Genomic DNA, 21,166 nt, shown 5'->3' on the forward strand with positions numbered 1-21,166 from the left:
TTTAAATCATTTAATCAAATATGAACAGAAATAACACTGTTATACTGTAGAAAACGTAATCCGGGCTTCTTAAACTGTCTGTCCTTAAACAAGAAAAACTCCGTGAACCTCTGAGATCCGGGCTTTCTTAACTGTCTGTCCAGAGTCATAAATACCTTAAACAAAGTTCTATAATAAAACTTTTAAATACTTTAAATAAAGTTCTGTAATGAAATACTTAAATACTTTAAAAGAACTTCTATAATAAAATACATAAATACGATAAATGAAAAATTATAAGAAAATACCCAAATGTTCTGCATGAGTAATTATTAATAAATGCCTAAGACGTATAGATATTGATTTATAATAAAACACATAGATAAAATTAAGTAGATGTTTTGAAAATAATATTAGGGAACATGGAATCTAACTGCAGTTTTCTAGAATATTATAGATGGCTTATTATACTTTCTGTTCTTGGCCATCTGGCGGCAATAGAAGAGAAGTAATACCGATCTGAATCATGTTGCTAGTCATTTGTTCTTGTTTAACATCACTTATTTATTTTACTATGTTTTTTTACACATACGTGTAATTATTTAATATTTATATTTCTATATATATAATTATTTAATATCGGTGTCCTACTAGGTGTGATACTTTACTATAAGTATTTCACGATTTATGATTACTTAATAAAGTTAAGACGCTGTATATAATTATTTAATATATGTATGATAGTTAGGTAGTTAGGTATCACCATTAGATTCCATTTAGGAACATAGGGCCGCAATCGCTTGCGGATTCTTCAACAGGTTGTTAGCCCACTGCACCGATCCGTCCCTAATTTAGCAGTGTAAGACCAGAGGGAAGGCAGCTAGTCGTCACCACCCACCGCCAACTCTTGGGCTACTCTTTTACCAACGAATAGTGGGATTGACCGTCACATTATAACGCCCCCACGGCTGGGAGGGCGAGCATGTTCGGCACGGCGCGGGCATGAACCCGCGACCCTCGGATTACGAGTCGCACGCTTTACGCGCTTGGCCATGCCAGGCCAATATAGGTATGTGGCTATATTTAATTGTTTAATATAGGTGTATCACTAAGTGTAATTATTTACTATATATGTGTCATTAACGGTAATTATTTAATACAAGTGTGTATCGTTTAGTGTCAGTATTTATTATAGGGGGTAACATTAAGTGTAACTATTTACTATAGGCATATCATTAATATTAATTATTTACTATAGGGGTATCGTTATGTGTAATTATTTACTATAGGTGTAATAATAAGTGTAATTATTTATTATAGGTATATAGGAAAGGGTAATTATTTACTATAGGTATGTCATTAACTGTAATTATTTACTATAGGTGTGTTTCATTAAGCGTAATTATTTTCTCTAGGGGGTATTATTAAGAGTTATTATGTACTATAGATGTATAATTAAGTATAATTATTTACCATAGAGGTATTAGTAAGTGTAATTATTTGCTTTATGTGTGCAATACTAAGTGTAAATATTTACTCTAGGTGTATCGTTCAGTGTCATTATTTACTATAGATGTACCATGAAGTGGAATTATTAACTATAGGTATATCATTAAGTGCAATTTTTTGTTATAGGTGTTTTATTAAATGTGTTATTTACTATAGGTTTTCTTTAAGTGTAATTATTTGAAATATGTATCTGATTAAGTGTAATTATTTCCTGTATGTATCTGATTAAGTGTAATTATTTCCTGTATGGATATTATTAAGTGTAATTATTTCCTGTACACGTATCACTAAGAGTTATTATTTACTGTGGGTGTGTATCATTAAGTTTAATTATTTACTATAGGGGTATAATTAAGTGTAATATTTTTTACTATAGGTGTCAATGATTAAGTGGAATTATTTACTACAGGTGTATGATTGAGTGTCATTATTTATTATATGTGTATCGTTAAGTGTTGCTATTAACAATAGGTATATCATTAACTGTAATTATTTAATATACGTGCGTATCATTAACTGTAATTATTTACTATAGGTGTGTCATTAAGTTTAATTATTTGCTATAGGAGTATCATTAAGTTTAATTATTTGCTATAGGTACTTTAGTATATGTGTTTATCAGGGTGTAATTGTTTGATATGTGTGTGTCACTGCATTTAATTTTTTATGGGATGTGAGTCACTTGGTGTAATTCTTTAATACAGGAGTGTCAGTTTATGTAATTATTTAATGTAGGTATATCTTGATGTGTATATTGTATAATATATGTATGTTTATCTATGCAATTCTTTAATATATGAGTATCAACTGACCTAATTTTTATATAGGTTCATCAATAGATGTAATTAATTAATAGTTTTGTCACTGAGTGGAATTCTTTTTAATATATGAGTCCCTAGATGTAATTTTTAATATATGTGAGTTACTAGGTGTATCTCTTCATTATATGTGAGTCTTTAGGTGGTTATTTGACGTATGTGAGTCTTTAGGTGGTTATTTAACGTATGTGAGTCATTAGATGCAATTCTTTAATAAACGTGAGTCTCGTATGTGTAATTCTTTAATACAGGAATGTCAGTTTATGTAATTATTTAATGTAGGTATATGTCTAGATGTAATTATTTATTGTAACTGTAATTGTTCGATGTACGTGTATCTCTGAACGTAATTGTTTTAAAAAGGTGTGACAAATAGTGTAATTGTTGATATACTAAAATGCCTTAATTAAAGAATTGCGTCTAGTGACATGAAGTATTATTTCCTGTAGTTGTTTCACTAGATGTAATTCTTTAATAGGTATCATTATTCATCAACAATTAACCCGTTATGACAAATGTTAATAATTGTGCATAGAATAATTAGTAAAACGTAATCGTTATTTCATAGTTATCCATATGTATACAGACACACTGCTGGCCAAAATCTTAAGGCCCAAAGAAAAATATGTCTTTTGCGTTGTTAAACGCAACCACTTGTTTGAGTAGAGCTTCGAAAGATGAAAATAAGAAAAGGGAAAATAAAAATAAAAACGTTTTAGCATTTAATAGGAAAAATGTGAACATTGTAAAATTAGCCTAAATACTAGGTGGTCAAAAGTTTAAGACCATACCAAAAAGAAGTCCTAAACAGGGTAGGAAATACCCAACAAGAGGTCTCAGTAGTAAGTTGCACCGCCGTCATTGCGAATACCTGCAAATATTCGCTTTGGCATGGTCGATATAAGCGTTTACAGAAGGCTGGCTGGAAGGTTATTCAAAATGGTGAAGATTGCTTCACGAAGATTATACACTGTTTGGAATTGACGTCCATTTCTATAGACTTCCCTTGCTATCTACCCACAAACATTTTAAATAGGGTTCAATTCGAGCGAACACGCTGGATGGTCCAAAAGAATCATATTATTCGCCATGAAAAAGGCCTTTGTCCTGCAGGCATTGTGGATTGCATCGTTGTCCTGCTGAAAGACCCAGTCATTTCCATACAAGCGAGGACCTTCAGCCAATAAGGATGCTCTCTCCAACATGCCAATGTAGCCAGCTGCTGTTTAACGCCCCTGTATAACCTGAAGCTCCATTGTTCCATGGAAGGAGAAAGCACTCCAGATCATGATGGAACCTCCTCCACTGTATCGTATAGAGAATGTCTCCGGTGGGATATCCTTATTATACCAGTAATGTTGGAAGCCATCTGGGCCATCCAGGTTAAATTTTTTCTCATCAGAGAACAAAACTTTCTTCCACTTTTCTACGTCCCATGTTTGGTGCTTCTCAGCAACGTTTAACCGAGCTGTTTCGTGGTGTAGAAGGAGGCGTGGTCTTTGAAGACGTTTACGGTTTTTAAAGCCTTTCTCTCGTAGATACCGTCTTATTGTTCTTGAGCTGCATCTTGCGTCAGTAAGGGCCTTAATCTAGTTTGACGATCGGTTGTTGTCTTGCTGGACAACCCGTCGAATCCTCCTGCTCAACGCTGGCGAAATTTTTTTTGGGGCGACACTTGAAATTCTCGTTCTGTATCCTTCAGAGTCTTTTAAGAAAGTTGCCACAGCATTTTTACTACGCTCAAATCACGCCAGCAATGGCACGTTGAGAGAGACCTTGCTTTTGCAATTCGACAATTCTGCCACGTTTAAACTTTGACAACTTTTTTAGCCTTTGCCATGTTTTTACCCAATGTAACACAGGAGATGTCAGTGAGAAATGTTGACAACGCTAATGCTTGAACACAAATGACTGAATTTCGTTAGTGTTTACCGATTAACGCTTCGTTTCAGTATGGTCTTAAACTTTTGACCAGCTAGTATTTAGGCTAATTTCATAGCGTTCACATTTTCCCTATTAAATGCTAAAAAGTTTTTTATATTTATTTTCCCTTTTCTTATTTTCATCTTTCGAAGCTCTACTCAAATAAGTGGTTGAGTCTAAGAACGCAAAAGGCATATTTTTTCTTTATGTTCATTGGGCTTAAAATTTTGGCCAGAAGTGTATGCATGTGTGTAACATAAAATACCCTGAGGTTAACACTTTTCCAATTAATGATACTCCTAAAGTGGTAACTTTAAACTATTACGAAATAAGAAAAAGGATAAATTGTGTTAATTAAAATATCAAATAAAACAACCACCGAACTCTGAACATCTGATAATTCCATCCCAAGAACAACACACCAGAATTATATTTCTTACAGCACCAGAAATGTGTCGAATGTAAGTCTTTACTTCATAAAATATGGTCTACAATCGTGTCTGGTGACACAAAATGGAATCAGACAGATGTAAGTGCATTTTGTCATAATCATATTGCTCAGTTTATAAGATTTAACAATATTCCATTTAAGGTTTGAGTATAACCGAAGAACCCGTTTCTTATAATAAAATTGACTAGTGATAAGGAAGGATGGCTCTTTTATATATGTAAAAACGGCTCGTTTGGGTTGAGAATTTTTTATTTTTTTTTACGTAGAGGAGTGAACAACGTTTCAACCTTCTTCGGTCATCGTCAGGTTCGCAAAGAAACAGAGAGGTAAGAGGTAAAAAAGTTTCTCAACCCAAATGAGCCGTTTTTACATAGATATTTCTCTACAAGTGGGTTTTTTCCACATCACTAGATGGCTCTTTTGTTTTTTCATTATAAATCTGTGTGAAGTTCGTTTTCACTATTAGTATGGTTTATATAAGTCAACTCTGATGTCGTTATAAACTGTGTTTGCCAGAAGATTTTTAAATATCCAGGTGTAGGAATTCGTCTCTGTATGACATTCTCCAAAACTCTGGAAAACCGTAACTAGCATGAGACTTTCACTAAGTTGGTTGACATTTGTTCCAGTGAACTGCTGTCACAGTAACTTTTACACACGTCTCACCAGGGAATTTTTCGGACGATCTCACCGGAAGTAGTATATTTACTAACTTCCGCACAGCTGAACTTGAGGGATATTTTTACATCTAATAAGAAAGCTCAGTATGCTAGTAGCTGGGACAAGGATGTATATAAAACGACATTATGGTAAAATCCATGTTCTAGTGTCTTTCTAGACACTTAGGATCCCATTCAAAGTTGCACGAGACTGTAGTCACAAGCTATGGTGTAAAGTTGACCTGTAGTCACAAGCTATGGTGTAAAGTTGACCTGTAGTCACAAGCTATGGTGTAAAGTTGACATGTAGTCACAAGCTATGGTGTAAAGTTGACATGTAGTCACAAGCTATGGTGTGAAATTGACCTGTAGTCACAAGCTATGGTGTAAAGTTGACCTGTGGTCACAAGCTATGGTGTAAAGTTGACCTGTAGTCACAAGCTATGGTGTAAAGTTGACATGGCGCCTTCCAAAACATCTCTGTCCAAACGAGATGTTTCAGAAAGACGGTCCATTTAAGATTTTCAATATTCTATTAGCACTGTCCTCTAGAAGATAGGACATTTTGGTAACCACACTTTTCTAACTCAGACCTGCTATCCTACATGCAGGTGCCAATAGCTAGACTTATGTTGACACAAGTCCATCACCAAAACGTTAACCTGGTTTATAATGGCAAACAGTTAGTTTCAATGTCACTTGCGACAGATCAATTTAAAGATATCCAGTTAGCCTGCTCTGATTGGTCGTGATTCTTTATCTACACATTATCATAAACTTTCGTCAGTTCAAGAACTTCTGTTGCAGCTCTTTTGTCCCCTAATGGCACAGCTGTATGTCTGCGGACCTACAATGCTAGAAACCGAATTTCGATACCAGTTGTGGCCAGAGCACAGATAGCGCCTTGTGTAGCTTGTGCTTAACTTTAAGCAGACGATAGTTTTGAATGACACAACTTGCTATTAACCTTTTCATCACCACGACATTCATATATGTATTTCTATCTAAAACCCTGTCGTGGAATCTTGGAAGTTTATACCACCATAAATAGGAGGATTTCCCTCTTCAAACTTTACAAAGTTTACCACTTACAATTTAAATATAATATATATCATATTTTTATTTTTTGTTTGCTTAGAATTCTGCAGAAAGCTACACGTGAGCTATCTGTGGTAGCTCTCCGTAATTTATCAGTGAAAGACCAGAGGGAAGGCAGCTAGTCATCACCTCACATCGCCAACTCTTGGGCTACTCTTTTATCAACTACCAGTGGGATTGACAGTCACATTATAACGTCCCCAAGGTATTTACTGTATTCTTTGTAGAAGTCACATTTTCAAAAGGTGTGTCAGAGAAACGGAGTAAGATATTTTTCTGTGTATTATAAGACGGGTTCCATGAAATGGAGTAAACAGGAAAGGTTAGAGTGAAATGAACTGTTCGTTTCTCTCTATAAAGTATTAAAAAAAAAGTTAGAAACACATTTGTTTGTTGCGTTTCGTGAAAAACTACTGGACGACTATCTGTGTAAGCCGTCCTTAATTTATAACTGATAGACTAGCAGCATGTTAACACCACCGACAACTCTATACCAATGAACAGTGAGATGGAACGTAACATTACAATGCCCTTATGGGTAAAACGAGAAACATGTTTGATGGTAAGATTCGAACTTCCAAGCCCCCAAATCACGGGTTGAGTCGGGTACTAACTAACCACCACGTCAAATAAAATATTAAAAATGTGTGTACCGTATGGAAGCTAACGATTTCGTATATAAGTAGTTACACTATATGTTTTCATTTCGCCAGTTTTAATACAATACGAAGTTCACCAATTTTCCTGTAATTCAGTTTTCTAAAAGTAGAACATTTTCCCTTGTTGATCTTAAATTATTTGTGACTAGTGGCGCCAATAATAACCGTTTTGTGGCTTACGACAGAACTAACTTATTACGTGATGAATTTTATGCGTCTCTGGCGGTTATCATAGAATTAACCTTCGGCTCAATAAGAAATGTAAAACTGAACTTAAAAAATATTTTATAAGACAAATTTGTAAATTTTTCTATCTAGAAATATATATTTAGTCCTAAAACCCAAACAAAGCTTTCACATGTTCACCATTCCTTTGTTCTAACTGATTGTTTAAATAATCTAATCAGTAGCTACACCATTAACCAGAAACTTTCTTCGCTGTTGATGGTACACTACTTAGTGCCACATTCCTGGCTCTCTGTCTCCCAAACCTGACCCCAGTGTTGATCTTGGCTTTATCGTTGTCGCCAGTTTCGTTTGTTTTGTTTAAAGTTTAAACACTATTTCTTCTTTGGGTAACTACATTCAAATGTTACTGATACATGTTGTAGAATCCAGTTGTTACTTCATATTGCTGGTATCTGGAATATGTACAATAGCTTTATTCAACTTAGGATACAGTAATATGGAACCTGTCAAAAATATAACAAAACTAGCATATTCAATACCAGGGATACCATGTAACAAGTTACTTCTAGTTGCAAATCCGTAATGTTGTCAAACATAAAACTGAAGTTACCAACTGTTACACATCCAATATGTTGTCTAACACTAGACTGAAGTTATTGACTGTTACACATCCATTATGTTTTCTAATACTAGAGTCAGGTTACTGTTTGTTACATATTTAAGTTATGTTTCCTGTCACAGATGTCAACATAGCTGTCCGTCAAAGGCTCAACAATAAATTTGAGGGCTTATACGTAAAAAATCGGGGTATGATACTCAGGGTGAACTCACCACAGAAGGCCCGACGTGTAACAAACAAACACAACTAATAAAAGAATCGATTCGTCCTGAATGTATTTTAAGGATATTTAGCAGAACCGCCTCTACAGTTTCTACGAATTTACGAAGCTAAGTTTGCTTTTAATTATTTATTGTGTATTCTATAAAGTCTCCTGGGCCTAGCAACTTCTCGTGATTTACTAGAAAAATAAATAACACTTAAGCTCACGGATGTCTCGATTGAACAAGTAGTAACAACAAAAATAGAAGTTGAAGTCTCAGCAAGTTTCTAACATAGGTGTCTAAAGAGCATCTTATAAGAAATGGTGACGTAGAAAAGGATTTCCAATAGTGATTAAATAAACAAAGAAATATGAGACCGAATTCCTTTTCCTTGGTGATCGGAATTCTCTTTAGCTTTCATGAAAGAAAAAACAAAGACAGAATTAAGCACCTGAAGAACGTGTGACAAGTGCTTAGTGTTTGGTACATAGAAGAAGAAAGTAATATCTCACACTAAGTAAAATAGCGTCCAATGTAAACAACCTACGTAGACCTGAGGACTCTAATTACATACATAAGTTAAAGAGAACTCTCTGGTATTTGTTGTATTTTTTATTCTAGATATTAAACTATATAAATAAGGACACTGATTATGGAAATCTAAAACAGCAGGCATTACCAAAAATCTCCAGCCTAGCTAGATCATAAGAGATAACTTATTCTGTAAATCTATCTTTGTATATATCTAATACAAAAACTTTAAAGTTATAGGTTTGAGACCAATTACTTGAGAAACGTTGTAAACTAAAGGCCATTAATCAGCGACAAAATTAATTTCTGTTTGTAGATGTCTTTTTAACACGAACTTTATAATAGATGTTAAGCCTATTTAGTTGTAAAAACTTCATAGCATTCAGCATACAAAAAAACCATAATTTTTAAGAAGAATTCGGTAAGATACTAGTTACAAATTCAAAACATAGATAGTGTATGATACTATTATAAAACATGGATAGTGTATAATAGTATTATATAACATAGTATATGGTACTGTTATAGAACATAGTGCAAGACACTATTATAAAACATATATACTCTATGACACTATTATAAAACATAGTGCATGATACTCTTATAGAACACAGATAGTGTATGATACTGTTATAGAACATAGATAGTGTATGATACTGTTATAGAACATAGATAGTGTATGATACTGTTATATAGGGTTATAGTTATAACATAGAGTATGGAACTGTTATAAAATATAGATAGTGTACAATACTCTTATTGAGAATAGATACTGTATGATGCTATTATAGAACATAGATAGTGATGATACTAGTATAGAACATAGATAATACATGATTCTGTTATAGAGCATAGGTAGTGTATGGTACTATTATGAAATCTGAAGAACAGGGTAATTTCAGTTAAGAAGGTTTTATTTGATGAAAGTTAGAAATACGAATTACATAGACCTTGTTGTTGCTTGTAATTAAGCATAAAACTATACAATTGACTATTTGTGCTTGTCCCACCAAGGGTATCTAAACTGTATTCTAACGTCGTAGCTGTGCAAACATACCACTGTGCCATGCCACTGATGGCTTACAAGATCTGAACTAAGAAATTAGGTTAATTCTCGGTTCTCAACCTGTGGCCTGAAGACCCCTAGACGTCGTAAACGTTCTATCAGAAATCCACTGAAATAAAAATAAATTTACCCTCTTATTGTTTAAAAAAAAAGAAACAAAATACTATGTTCGATTATGTGTAAGTAACTTTTAATTTTGTTCGTTTGATGTTTAACATAAAACTACACGATGTGCGATTTATGTTGTACTCACTACGGGTGTCAAAACCGTTTTAAGCATATCAGCCTTCAAACTTACCGCTGGGCATTGGGAATATGTAATACTGGATAAGCAAATTTCATTATTTTTAAATGCAGTGTCGATTTCACGCAGTGTGGATTCAGTTTAGACAAGTAACTCTATCTGAATGTGGAATCTGTAAAACTGTATTTGGATCGTGAAAGTACCCGTATGTAAAGAAGACGAAAGTTTTAGGAGGTTCCCCCACCCTATCGTTACTAGAAATCCCGAATGTTCACAAATTGGATTCGGTGTTTTATGGATCTGCTATTGTAAGAAGGTTTAGTCTACACACGTGAATAAATAAACATCGTAAGTTCAGAACGTGTTCAACAAAAAACACAATACTATTGAAGTAGGCAGTGCTGATATATTCAGTAGATTATGGACCTCAGCCAAGAATGTTGTAAACTACTATCAGTTCATTTAGAGCAGAGACACCATGAACTAACCCTAAACATAACATATGCACTTTAACCTTTTCTATTCCACTGCTGTAAAAATGGTTTTCTTTTCTGATCCTTGGCCAGAGGGAGAGATACTAACTTATAAAACAAAATGTAGAGTACGACTCCTTTGTGTGGAAAGAGCCTACAGAGTGACCCATGTAGCATTGAGATAAACAAAATTATTTTCCGTTTCCTCACATACAAACATTGTTTTCTTCGATTATATAAGTAGTTTGTGGGTCAAGATGTTCTACAATTTGTTATAAACAAAAAACATCCAAACAAATATGAAAAACACTCCTCTAATCAAGAGGATTAAGAGACAATAATGTAAGATATAAAATGTACTCTACATATCATTATTTTTCTTTGTATATTCTTGTGGTCTTTTGTTTCATTACTTTGCACAAAACATCATTTTAATAACTTTCCATTCAATGAGCCTATTTTTATTCCCTAATTTCGTTATTAATAAAACAATTATTAACAAAGGTAACAGCATAACCCATTTCACAATTATTTAACAAAATTACTTCACAATTTAACAAAACATATCACAGTATATTTTACGTAAGCTAAATGTTTGATAACTGCTGGGAGGGTTTCACGTGAAACACCTGCTAACTAAAACTGTACTTCAACGTTATCCCAAACCTCATATCAGTTGCAGCCTCACTGAAAACAAGGACTGCCCCCAGCATACAAGAACAACAATCTTCGCCCAAGAATAGTCAAACATCTACGACCCAAGCGGCTCAGAGAAACTTCTACCGGCTTGAGATGTTAGAATTCTCCTTTCGATAAGCATTGCGTACACAGCGCAGATAAAGTATTTCATAACTTTGCACTTAAATACAACCAAACCAAATCACACAATAGCTTCAACTTAAACAATATGTCATAAAATTGTGAAACAAAGAATGGCACCATGAGAACAAAACATATAACTATTTTATCTTGATCCACACTATTACACATTAACACAATGAGAAAACAACATATAACTACTTTATCTTGATCCACACTATTACACATTAACACAAGGAGAACAAAACATATAACTACTTTATCTTGATCCACACTATTACACATTAACACAAGGAGAACAAAACATATAACTACTTTATCTTGATCCACACTATTACACATTAACACAATGAGAACAAAACATATAACTACTTTATCTTGATCCACACAATTACACATTAACACAATGAGAACAAAACATATAACTACTTTATCTTGATCCACACTATTACACATTAACACAATGAGAAAACAACAGATAACTACTTTATCTTGATCCACACTATTACACATTAACACAATGAGAACACAACATATAACTACATTATCTTGATCCACACTATTACACATTAACACAATGAGAAAACAACATATAACTACTTTATCTTGATCCACACTATTACACATTAACACAATGAGAACAAAACATATAACTACTTTATCTTGATCCACACTATTACACATTAACACAATGAGAACACAAATATATAACTACATTATCTTGATCCACACTATTACACATTAACACAAGGAGAACAAAACATATAACTACTTTATCTTGATCCACACTATTACACATTAACACAAGGAGAACAAAACATATAACTACTTTATCTTGATCCACACTATTACACATTAACACAATGAGAACAAAACATATAACTACTTTATCTTGATCCACACAATTACACATTAACACAATGAGAACAAAACATATAACTACTTTATCTTGATCCACACTATTACACATTAACACAATGAGAAAACAACATATAACTACTTTATCTTGATCCACACTATTACACATTAACACAATGAGAACAAAACATATAACTACTTTATCTTGATCCACACTATTACACATTAACACAATAAGAACAAAACATATAACTACTTTATCTTGATCTACACTAATACACATTAACACAATGAGAACACAACATATAACTACATTATCTTGATCCACACTATTACACATTAACACAATGAGAAAACAACATATAACTACTTTATCTTGATCCACACTACTACACATTAACACAATGAGAACAAAACATATAACTACTTTATCTTGACCCACACTATTACACATTAATACAATGAGAACAAAACATATAACTACTTTATCTTAATCCACACTATTACACATTAACACAATGAGAAAACAACAGATAACTACTTTATCTTGATCCACACTATTACACATTAACACAATGAGAACACAACATATAACTACATTATCTTGATCCACACTATTACACATTAACACAATGAGAAAACAACATATAACTACTTTATCTTGATCCACACTATTACACATTAACACAAGGAGAACAAAACATATAACTACTTTATCTTGATCCACACTATTACACATTAACACAAGGAGAACAAAACATATAACTACTTTATCTTGATCCACACTATTACACATTAACACAATGAGAACAAAACATATAACTACTTTATCTTGATCCACACAATTACACATTAACACAATGAGAACAAAACATATAACTACTTTATCTTGATCCACACTATTACACATTAACACAATGAGAAAACAACAGATAACTACTTTATCTTGATCCACACTATTACACATTAACACAATGAGAACACAACATATAACTACATTATCTTGATCCACACTATTACACATTAACACAAGGAGAACAAAACATATAACTACTTTATCTTGATCCACACTATTACACATTAACACAAGGAGAACAAAACATATAACTACTTTATCTTGATCCACACTATTACACATTAACACAAGGAGAACAAAACATATAACTACTTTATCTTGATCCACACTATTACACATTAACACAATGAGAACAAAACATATAACTACTTTATCTTGATCCACACAATTACACATTAACACAATGAGAAGAAAACATATAACTACTTTATCTTGATCCACACTATTACACATTAACACAATGAGAAAACAACATATAACTACTTTATCTTGATCCACACTATTACACATTAACACAATGAGAACAAAACATATAACTACTTTATCTTGATCCACACTATTACACATTAACACAATAAGAACAAAACATATAACTACTTTATCTTGATCCACACTATTACACATTAACACAATGAGAACACAACATATAACTACTTTATCTTGATCCACACTATTACACATTAACACAATGAGAACAAAACATATAACTACTTTATCTTGATCCACACTATTACACATTAACACAATAAGAACAAAACATATAACTACTTTATCTTGGTCCACACTATTACACATTAACACAATAAGAACAAAACATATAACTACTTTATCTTGATCTACTCTATTACACATTAACACAATGAGAACAAAACATATAACTACTTTATCTTGATCCACACTATTACACATTAACACAATGAGAACAAAACATATAACTACTTTATCTTGATCCTCACTATTACACATTAACACAATGAGAACAAAACATATAACTACTTTATATTGATCCACTCTATTTCACGTTACCACAATCAAAACACAACATTTAAATACCTTATCTTGATCTATTCTCTTACACGTTAAGACGAGGAGAGCACAACATATAACGACTTTATCTTCTTCAACTCTAACACACGTTTACACAATGAGAAAACAACTTATAACTACTTTATCTTGATCTACTCTATAACAAAATAACATAGTCAGAACACAACATATAACTACTTTATCGTGATCTACTCCATAACAAAATAATATATTCAGAACACAACATATAACTACTTTATCGTGATCTACTCTATAACAAAATGACATAGTCAGAACACAACATATAACTACTTTATCGTGATCTACTCTATAACAAAATAACATAGTTAGAACACAACATATAACTACTTTATCGTGATCTACTGTTTAACAAAATAACATAGTCAGAACAAAACATATAACTACTTTATCTTGGTCCACACTATTACACATTAACACAATGAGAACAAAACATATAACTACTTTATCTTGATCCACACTATTACACATTAACACAAGGAGAACAAAACATATAAAAATACTTTATCTTGATCTACTAAATTACACATTAACACAATAGGAACACAACATACAGCGACTTTATCTTGATTTTCTTTATTACAAAATAACACAATTAGCACACAACACATAGCTGCTTTATCTTGATATAATCTATTACAAAACAGCAGTGTCAAAACGAAACATAAATATTCTTTATCTTGATCCACTCTATTACACGTTAACACAATGAGAATACAAAATATATCTACTTTATCTTGATCCACTTTATCACACGTTAATAGAATGAGAACACAACATAAAACATGTAAATCCATGAATGTGCCACTGGGGGCTTCTATATATCATCTGCATTTACCTAGTTATTTTTTGATTGTGTTGAATATTTCATTCGTAGTTTTTCTTTGATTTAAATACAGTTCCCAATATACGGTTTATTAAAATACTCATAGCTTTTGTTTATTATAAATGAAGTATTCTTTGTTGTGCTATTCGATGTTTATTCAACAAGGTTTTAATTTTCTTTTAGTAAAAACTAATATCATAAAAACTGGTGACATATTGAGATAATAATTGTTGTGGTATGTTTTGTCATCGTATTTACTCTTAAAAATCTTCCTCGGAGGTAATTTTTATACTGCTATTACTCTGGCCACTTATCAATAAATAAATGAAATATTATTCCATAATACAAACAAGTTATATTACTTGTTTGTTTGTTTTAAATTTTGCTCAAAACTACTAAAGAAATATCTGCGATAGCCGTCCGTAATTTTAAATTAACAATCACCAGTAGGCCTAAACTACGGTGGAATTTTCCAACGACGCCTCATACGCACGTAGGCTAAAAAGCTAGATTAAAGTCGCCTGTACTACTGACCAATTGGAAGTTTACAATCAGAAATCTGAACCAGAACTGAACCAAATAATGGGAAATGACAACCATTTTTTTAAAGCTATCACAGCTTAAAATGCATGGAGGCATCACGTTTCGAACCTATATTTCGTGTGGTTGAACACCAATTAATTGAAAATAATAAAGGAAGAAGAACTATATGCTCGTTTCGTTTTTACAGTTTCTTGGGGAGGAACATTAAATCTACCAATAAATATAAAACCATTTGTTAAGCAGTTCTAAACAAAAAAACTTTAAATGCACTCAAAAATTAAAGTTCAATATGTGGTCGACTAATGACATTTGCACAAAAACAGACTCAAAAAATATAAATTAGAGAATCACTCAGTTTAAGGCTAAATAACAGACAAATAAATTGGTAAGTTTCTTTATTTTATTTATCAACAAAACAAGTTCACGTAATGATCGTAAAATTTATTTCTGTTCGCAGCAAAAAATGAATACTTGATTTTTAACGCAAACCTGCACAATCGCCTGTTCGCCGTGGGAAAACGAACCATGGATTTTAGACTTTTAAGGTCATAAATTTAGAACTGACACACAGGAGGTGTTTATTAAATTTCTTAATCATTTTCTTCTATAGCATGTGCTACTAAGAAAAAAACAATCTAAAATAACATTATCTAAACAATCCAGGCTGCAAACACAAATTTAAATTGTTAAGGTTTTAAAGGACAGCCTTTCGCTGATATAGGCTTGCACTATCACCTGTTTCAACTTATCTCGGTCTTAGACGTCAGTGATGCCGGATTTACAGATGGTTTTGATAAAGAATTTTAATAAACCACACTTGGTATTTTGTGACTTTACATAATTGTTTAGAGAAGCTGTCGTCAACAGTTTTAAGGTTGCAAAAAACTAAAAGATGCTAAAATTAAACTAGCTGTGATCGTTTCTCACTACATATATTTTTAAAGTTTAAGCTCATAACACGAGGCCAGAAGAAGCACTATGCTTCATACCCTACATATAGACATTTTTAACAAAGATGGGTGAACGTGGTTTTAAAAAAGGGTGAAATTCTACAACAATATTTCAAACTGCTAATCTTAGCAAACTTAGCTAAGTAATAATAACCTGGGTAAACTTAATCTACATTCAGACCTGAACAGTAATATAACCTCCAATCTACATTTAAACCTCAACAATAATTCAACATGTAACCTAGGTGAGCGTAATCTACATTTAGACCTCAACAATAACTTAACCTGTAACCAAGTAAATTTAATCTACGTTCAGATCTCAACAATAATTTCACCTGTAACCTAGTTAAACGTAATCCACATTCAGATCTCAACAATAATTTAAAGTGTAACAGTAAAAACTCTTATTATGAAAATGCATACATCATAGATTTGGTTGTCTGCTCATTTTAGTTTTGTAAACGAATATGCGAAGTATCGTCTGAGATGTATCGCCGCGATCATTTGAACAATTAAATGTAACTGTAAAAACAGTATAAACACTGTCGACAAAGGTACTTCGCCACATGACTAAGAAAACGTCAGGCAATAATTGCTGGAATGAATTTCTGTCTCTAAAGTACTAGAAACTAAACTCATCCAGTAAGGGAAGCATTCTAATTCATGCTTAGCGCGTCACAGCTAGTTTTAGCAGTACTTTTTTTTCTTGTTCTTTTTTTATATGTAAACATGCTGCTGTATATCTTTCTTCAGGTGTAGGGTTAGAAACGAACACAAAAAGCACTCACTTGGAACTTTAGCCAAATCGTCCATGACCGTCAAAACTTTAACTAAAGGAATATTTCGTTCTTCTTCAAAATGTTTAGTGAATAGTAAAAGGTTTCAGATATTTTGGTATCGAAGTTCGAGATAGTCATTAAAAAGAACGTTTTATTTCAGCCAAAGTTTCGCCATTATAAGCTTTATCTGGATTATTATTATTATTATTATCATTATTATATGGAGCGTAAAGGCTGTTTTTTATCTTATTTACCGGAGAGGTAAAAATAAATAAATAAAACAGATGTGTTATATTTTAAGAATAGCTGCACCTGGTGGCTCAGCAGTAAGCTTGGTGACTAAAAAACGCGAAAATCTGGATGCACTGGCAAATAAACAAACAACGAGAATATTTCGTGGAAATTTAGTCTTCTCTGAGATGCTTCTGCAGCCTGTTTAGTTTCAATCAGTGTTTTTTGTTTGTTTATTTTCACAAAATGTACTTGCTGTGAATCATGGAAATGGCTCTCACTTTAAGGATTGTGTAAGGGTCGAAATGCAGAAAAAATGTTTGTATTTTTTTCTTTTGAGAAGATTTTCTTTTTAGAAAACCCCATAAAAAGCAATTTTGTGATTTTTTTTTGCAAGAAACATTCTAAAGCTTCTAAATCTTTTGTCAAAAAACATCTTTAAATTCATCATATAAATCCATTAAATAAAAGTAACTTCCGATCCAAACTATTTGTAAATATTTTCTCAAGACTTAAGTTATTTTTACAAGTAATTTTTAAATATATATATTTGAAAAATATATTAAATGTGTTTGTTTGTTTGTTATTCAAGAAGGGGATATATTTGTTACCATGAAATGGTATAAAATTACTTAAGTTGGCGAAGAATTATATCTTTTTAGGCCTAATAAGTAATAAAAATAAAATATATTTAGTCTAGGCCTATTAAGCATGATGAAAATAGAACTTTGCTGTTTTTAATTTCATTGCATTCCTTTTAGTCCATTACGTTTTGTGAAGAAAATATAGATTTAAAAAAGGGTCATATTACTTTTTATAATAGACACCAGGAAACGTTTTATTCAGCGCCAGAGCTTGTCCTGTGTGTTTATTTTATAATTTTCATATTTCCTGCATCTTATCAACAAACTTAAGTTGCAAAATATTTTTAAGGTGATATTTATTTAGCATTAAAACACGTTGTTGCATTAAAATTATACATAAAAATGTAATATTTACTTATAAAAGTCAGTGTAGGGGTTATCACTTAGTATCAGATCCTCTTCAATTAAAAAAACAAAAATTATTTTTCTATTTTACCTGTCATGCAACATATTCTTCCTCTAATAAGCGTGCCTTGGATGCACAAATTATTATCCTGTGAACTTTTTGTTACTGTTAACCGCAATGGTTTTTACTCCATAATCTAAATAAAAACCTTTTTTCTAAACTTGCGTATACTGTGTCATTTTTTTTTTTCTGTGCATCTCTCGACTGCACTTTTAAACTTAGCTCATTCCGTTACTAATGTAAATATCCTTCAAACCTAAACTCTGTTAAGTGTCAGATCTAAATAAACATTTACTTATTCGTTTTTCGATATATAAACATATTAACCTTTGAGAAAACTAAATTTTTCAGAGTAAGATCTTCTACATGTGTATTTTTCTTATAGCAAAGCAACAGCGGGTTATCTGCTGTTATCCACAGAGGGGAATCGAGCCCTTGATTTTAAAGTTTTCCCCACCGGGGGAATCTTTATTCTTTTTTTCACAGAAAAGCAACTATTTGTCTCAGTAAGTGTTGAAATGCTATTTATTGTATAAGTTACATAAATTCTAGATAACTTGAATATTATTTCTTGAAGATAAGTTACTTCCCATAGAACTCGTCCGCGAGGACTCTTTAAATTATATAACAATTTCCAAAACAAGAGCTGCATAAGCTATACAATAATAATTACAATTAACTGTAAATAGGCTTAATATTGAATAGCATTTTTTTTTTAATTTCGCGCAAAGCTACATGAAGACTGTCTGCGCTAGCCATCCCTAATTTTGCAATGTAAGACTAGAGGGAAGGCAACTAGTTATCACCACCCACCGCCAACTCTTGGGCTACTCTTTTACCAAGAAATAGTAGAATTGACTGTAATATTATAACGCCTCCACAGCTGAAAGGGCAAACATGTTTGGTGTGACGGGGGATTCGAACTCGTAACCCTCGGATTACGAGTCGAGTGCCTTAACCACCTGGTCTTGCCGGGCCAGCAATCAAAGTACAAAATGCTTCTACGACCGCATTAGTTGAGTACCCTCGCTGCTAGATATCAGCGGTTTTGTCCTTTAACCCAATAGCACTTAACAAGGTTAGCCTTAAAGATATTTTCAAGCGAAAAAGCAGAATTGTCATACAGAAAGCTTCGAGTGCTATGCCAGTCACATTTAGACAGTTTAATGGTATTTAGATAATCCTTTAAATAACTAAAATATATATTAAGTTATCAACTATATTGTTTGAGGGTGGCCGAGCTAAAGAAAGCTCATCCAATGTTCAGATTTATAAATGAAACAAACTAAAGGTGAGTAGTTCTTAAAAGCCAAAGAATAATTTAAGAAAAGCTGTTATCGAACAGAAGAAAATCAGATAAAACAACTATAGTTTGAGTTTTCATCAATAACTGGACTAGTGTTAGAGTATGTGAGGTACAGGACAGGATAAAGTTATTTATACCACACAAGTTGTGGTTCTCTTCCTTTGTCCATGTTATGAACTAAAAATAAAATTAGGATGAATTCTATGAAAAATATACAAACATTTTAACTTTCGCACATTTTATATATAACATAAAATATTACAGTATTTAGAAAAGGTTTGTAAAAGCGTTAAGAACTCAAAATGTATTTACGTGTTATTCACTGTATCATATGACTTTGAAGGAAGAGTGTGGTTGATGTACTGGCGATAGGGATGCTTTCTGTTATCCGCTTTTAGTACACACTTCTTAACGCCTTTCCACACTATTTTATATTATTAATTAATTGCTGATCATTGGCTGCAGAGGTGTGTTATAGGCCAAAGTTGAAAGATCAGGGGTCAAAATAGGAAGTGAGTATAACTTATTAAACGTCTCTTCATATCAGCGTTACAGTGGCTACTGGTGTAGACACTTCATTTGAGTTTATGTATTATTGAAGTGGTAGCGACCATTTTTTTTCCCATTAAATTCCTTCTTATGGAGTTCGAGTGGACTTTACGAAACATATAAGATGTTTGTGTGCCATTCACTATTCTGTATGTATGTTGTGTTGTAGAAAATTTAATGTGTTTATATTCTTATATCCAAGCCACATCGTTCTATCTGTTGGGTCCACTGAGAGAAACTGTATCCCTATTTTTAGCGTTGTAAATCTAAAGACTTACTGCTGTCCCACCAGGTGACGGAGAATTTAATTATGATTTTGTTATTGTTTTGTGTAAGAGCGTGGCGCTATCCATTAATATAATTAATGTTAACATACGTCAAAATTAATAAATTCTCAATAACGGGGTACAGAGGTTGTGAACACACCATCAACATGCCTCAAGTTCCAAACTATCATCTTCAGAAAGAAAATGTTAATCTGAAGATGACCTAAGAAGGTCGAAACTTTGTTCTGTGCTTTATTTTAATTAAAGTTAAAATACCCTTACCAGCCGTCTTGATAATACAATAATAACATGTACGTCTAATTAAAATAGCCGAACTGTAAAACATTCTCATGCAAGGTGTTTTAATAACATTTAATCCTTATCCAAGAAATAATATTAGATATATTATTATTACTTTCACATTCAAACGAAATTGTGAGGTAAAGTATTTAGGAATAATGCTCTGAAATCACCAAAATATGTAAAAAACGTTAAATAAAATTGAAATGAGTTTTTTATTGTGCTATATGAGTATTTCTATAATTTATAAAGCTGATGCAGGTATTTTTGTTGTTTTTTTAATTTCTCGCAAAAAGCTTTGTTTTGTTTGTTTGTTTGGGAATTTCGCACAAAGCTACTCGAGGGCT

General features: G+C 32.4%; 1 protein-coding gene and 1 pseudogene across 2 annotated transcripts in view; one reads left to right on the forward strand and one right to left on the reverse strand.

Annotated features, from left to right (window-relative positions):
• LOC143237619 (atrial natriuretic peptide receptor 2-like) overlaps positions 1-8,815 on the forward strand; it is a 60,826-nt gene extending 52,011 nt beyond the window's left edge. Inside the window, exon 7 of the mRNA XM_076477067.1 lies at positions 8,729-8,815. Within this exon, the coding sequence (XP_076333182.1) occupies positions 8,729-8,815 (87 nt within the window). The remainder of the gene's footprint in view (positions 1-8,728) is intronic.
• The window catches only part of LOC143240069 (atrial natriuretic peptide receptor 1-like), a 460,913-nt pseudogene that overhangs the window by 208,525 nt on the left and 231,222 nt on the right, over positions 1-21,166 (reverse strand). The gene's annotated exons all lie outside the window — the stretch shown is intronic.

Source organism: Tachypleus tridentatus, chromosome 13 (genome assembly GCF_004210375.1).
Source record: "Tachypleus tridentatus isolate NWPU-2018 chromosome 13, ASM421037v1, whole genome shotgun sequence".
In the NCBI taxonomy this organism is placed as follows: Eukaryota; Metazoa; Arthropoda; class Merostomata; order Xiphosura; family Limulidae; genus Tachypleus; species Tachypleus tridentatus.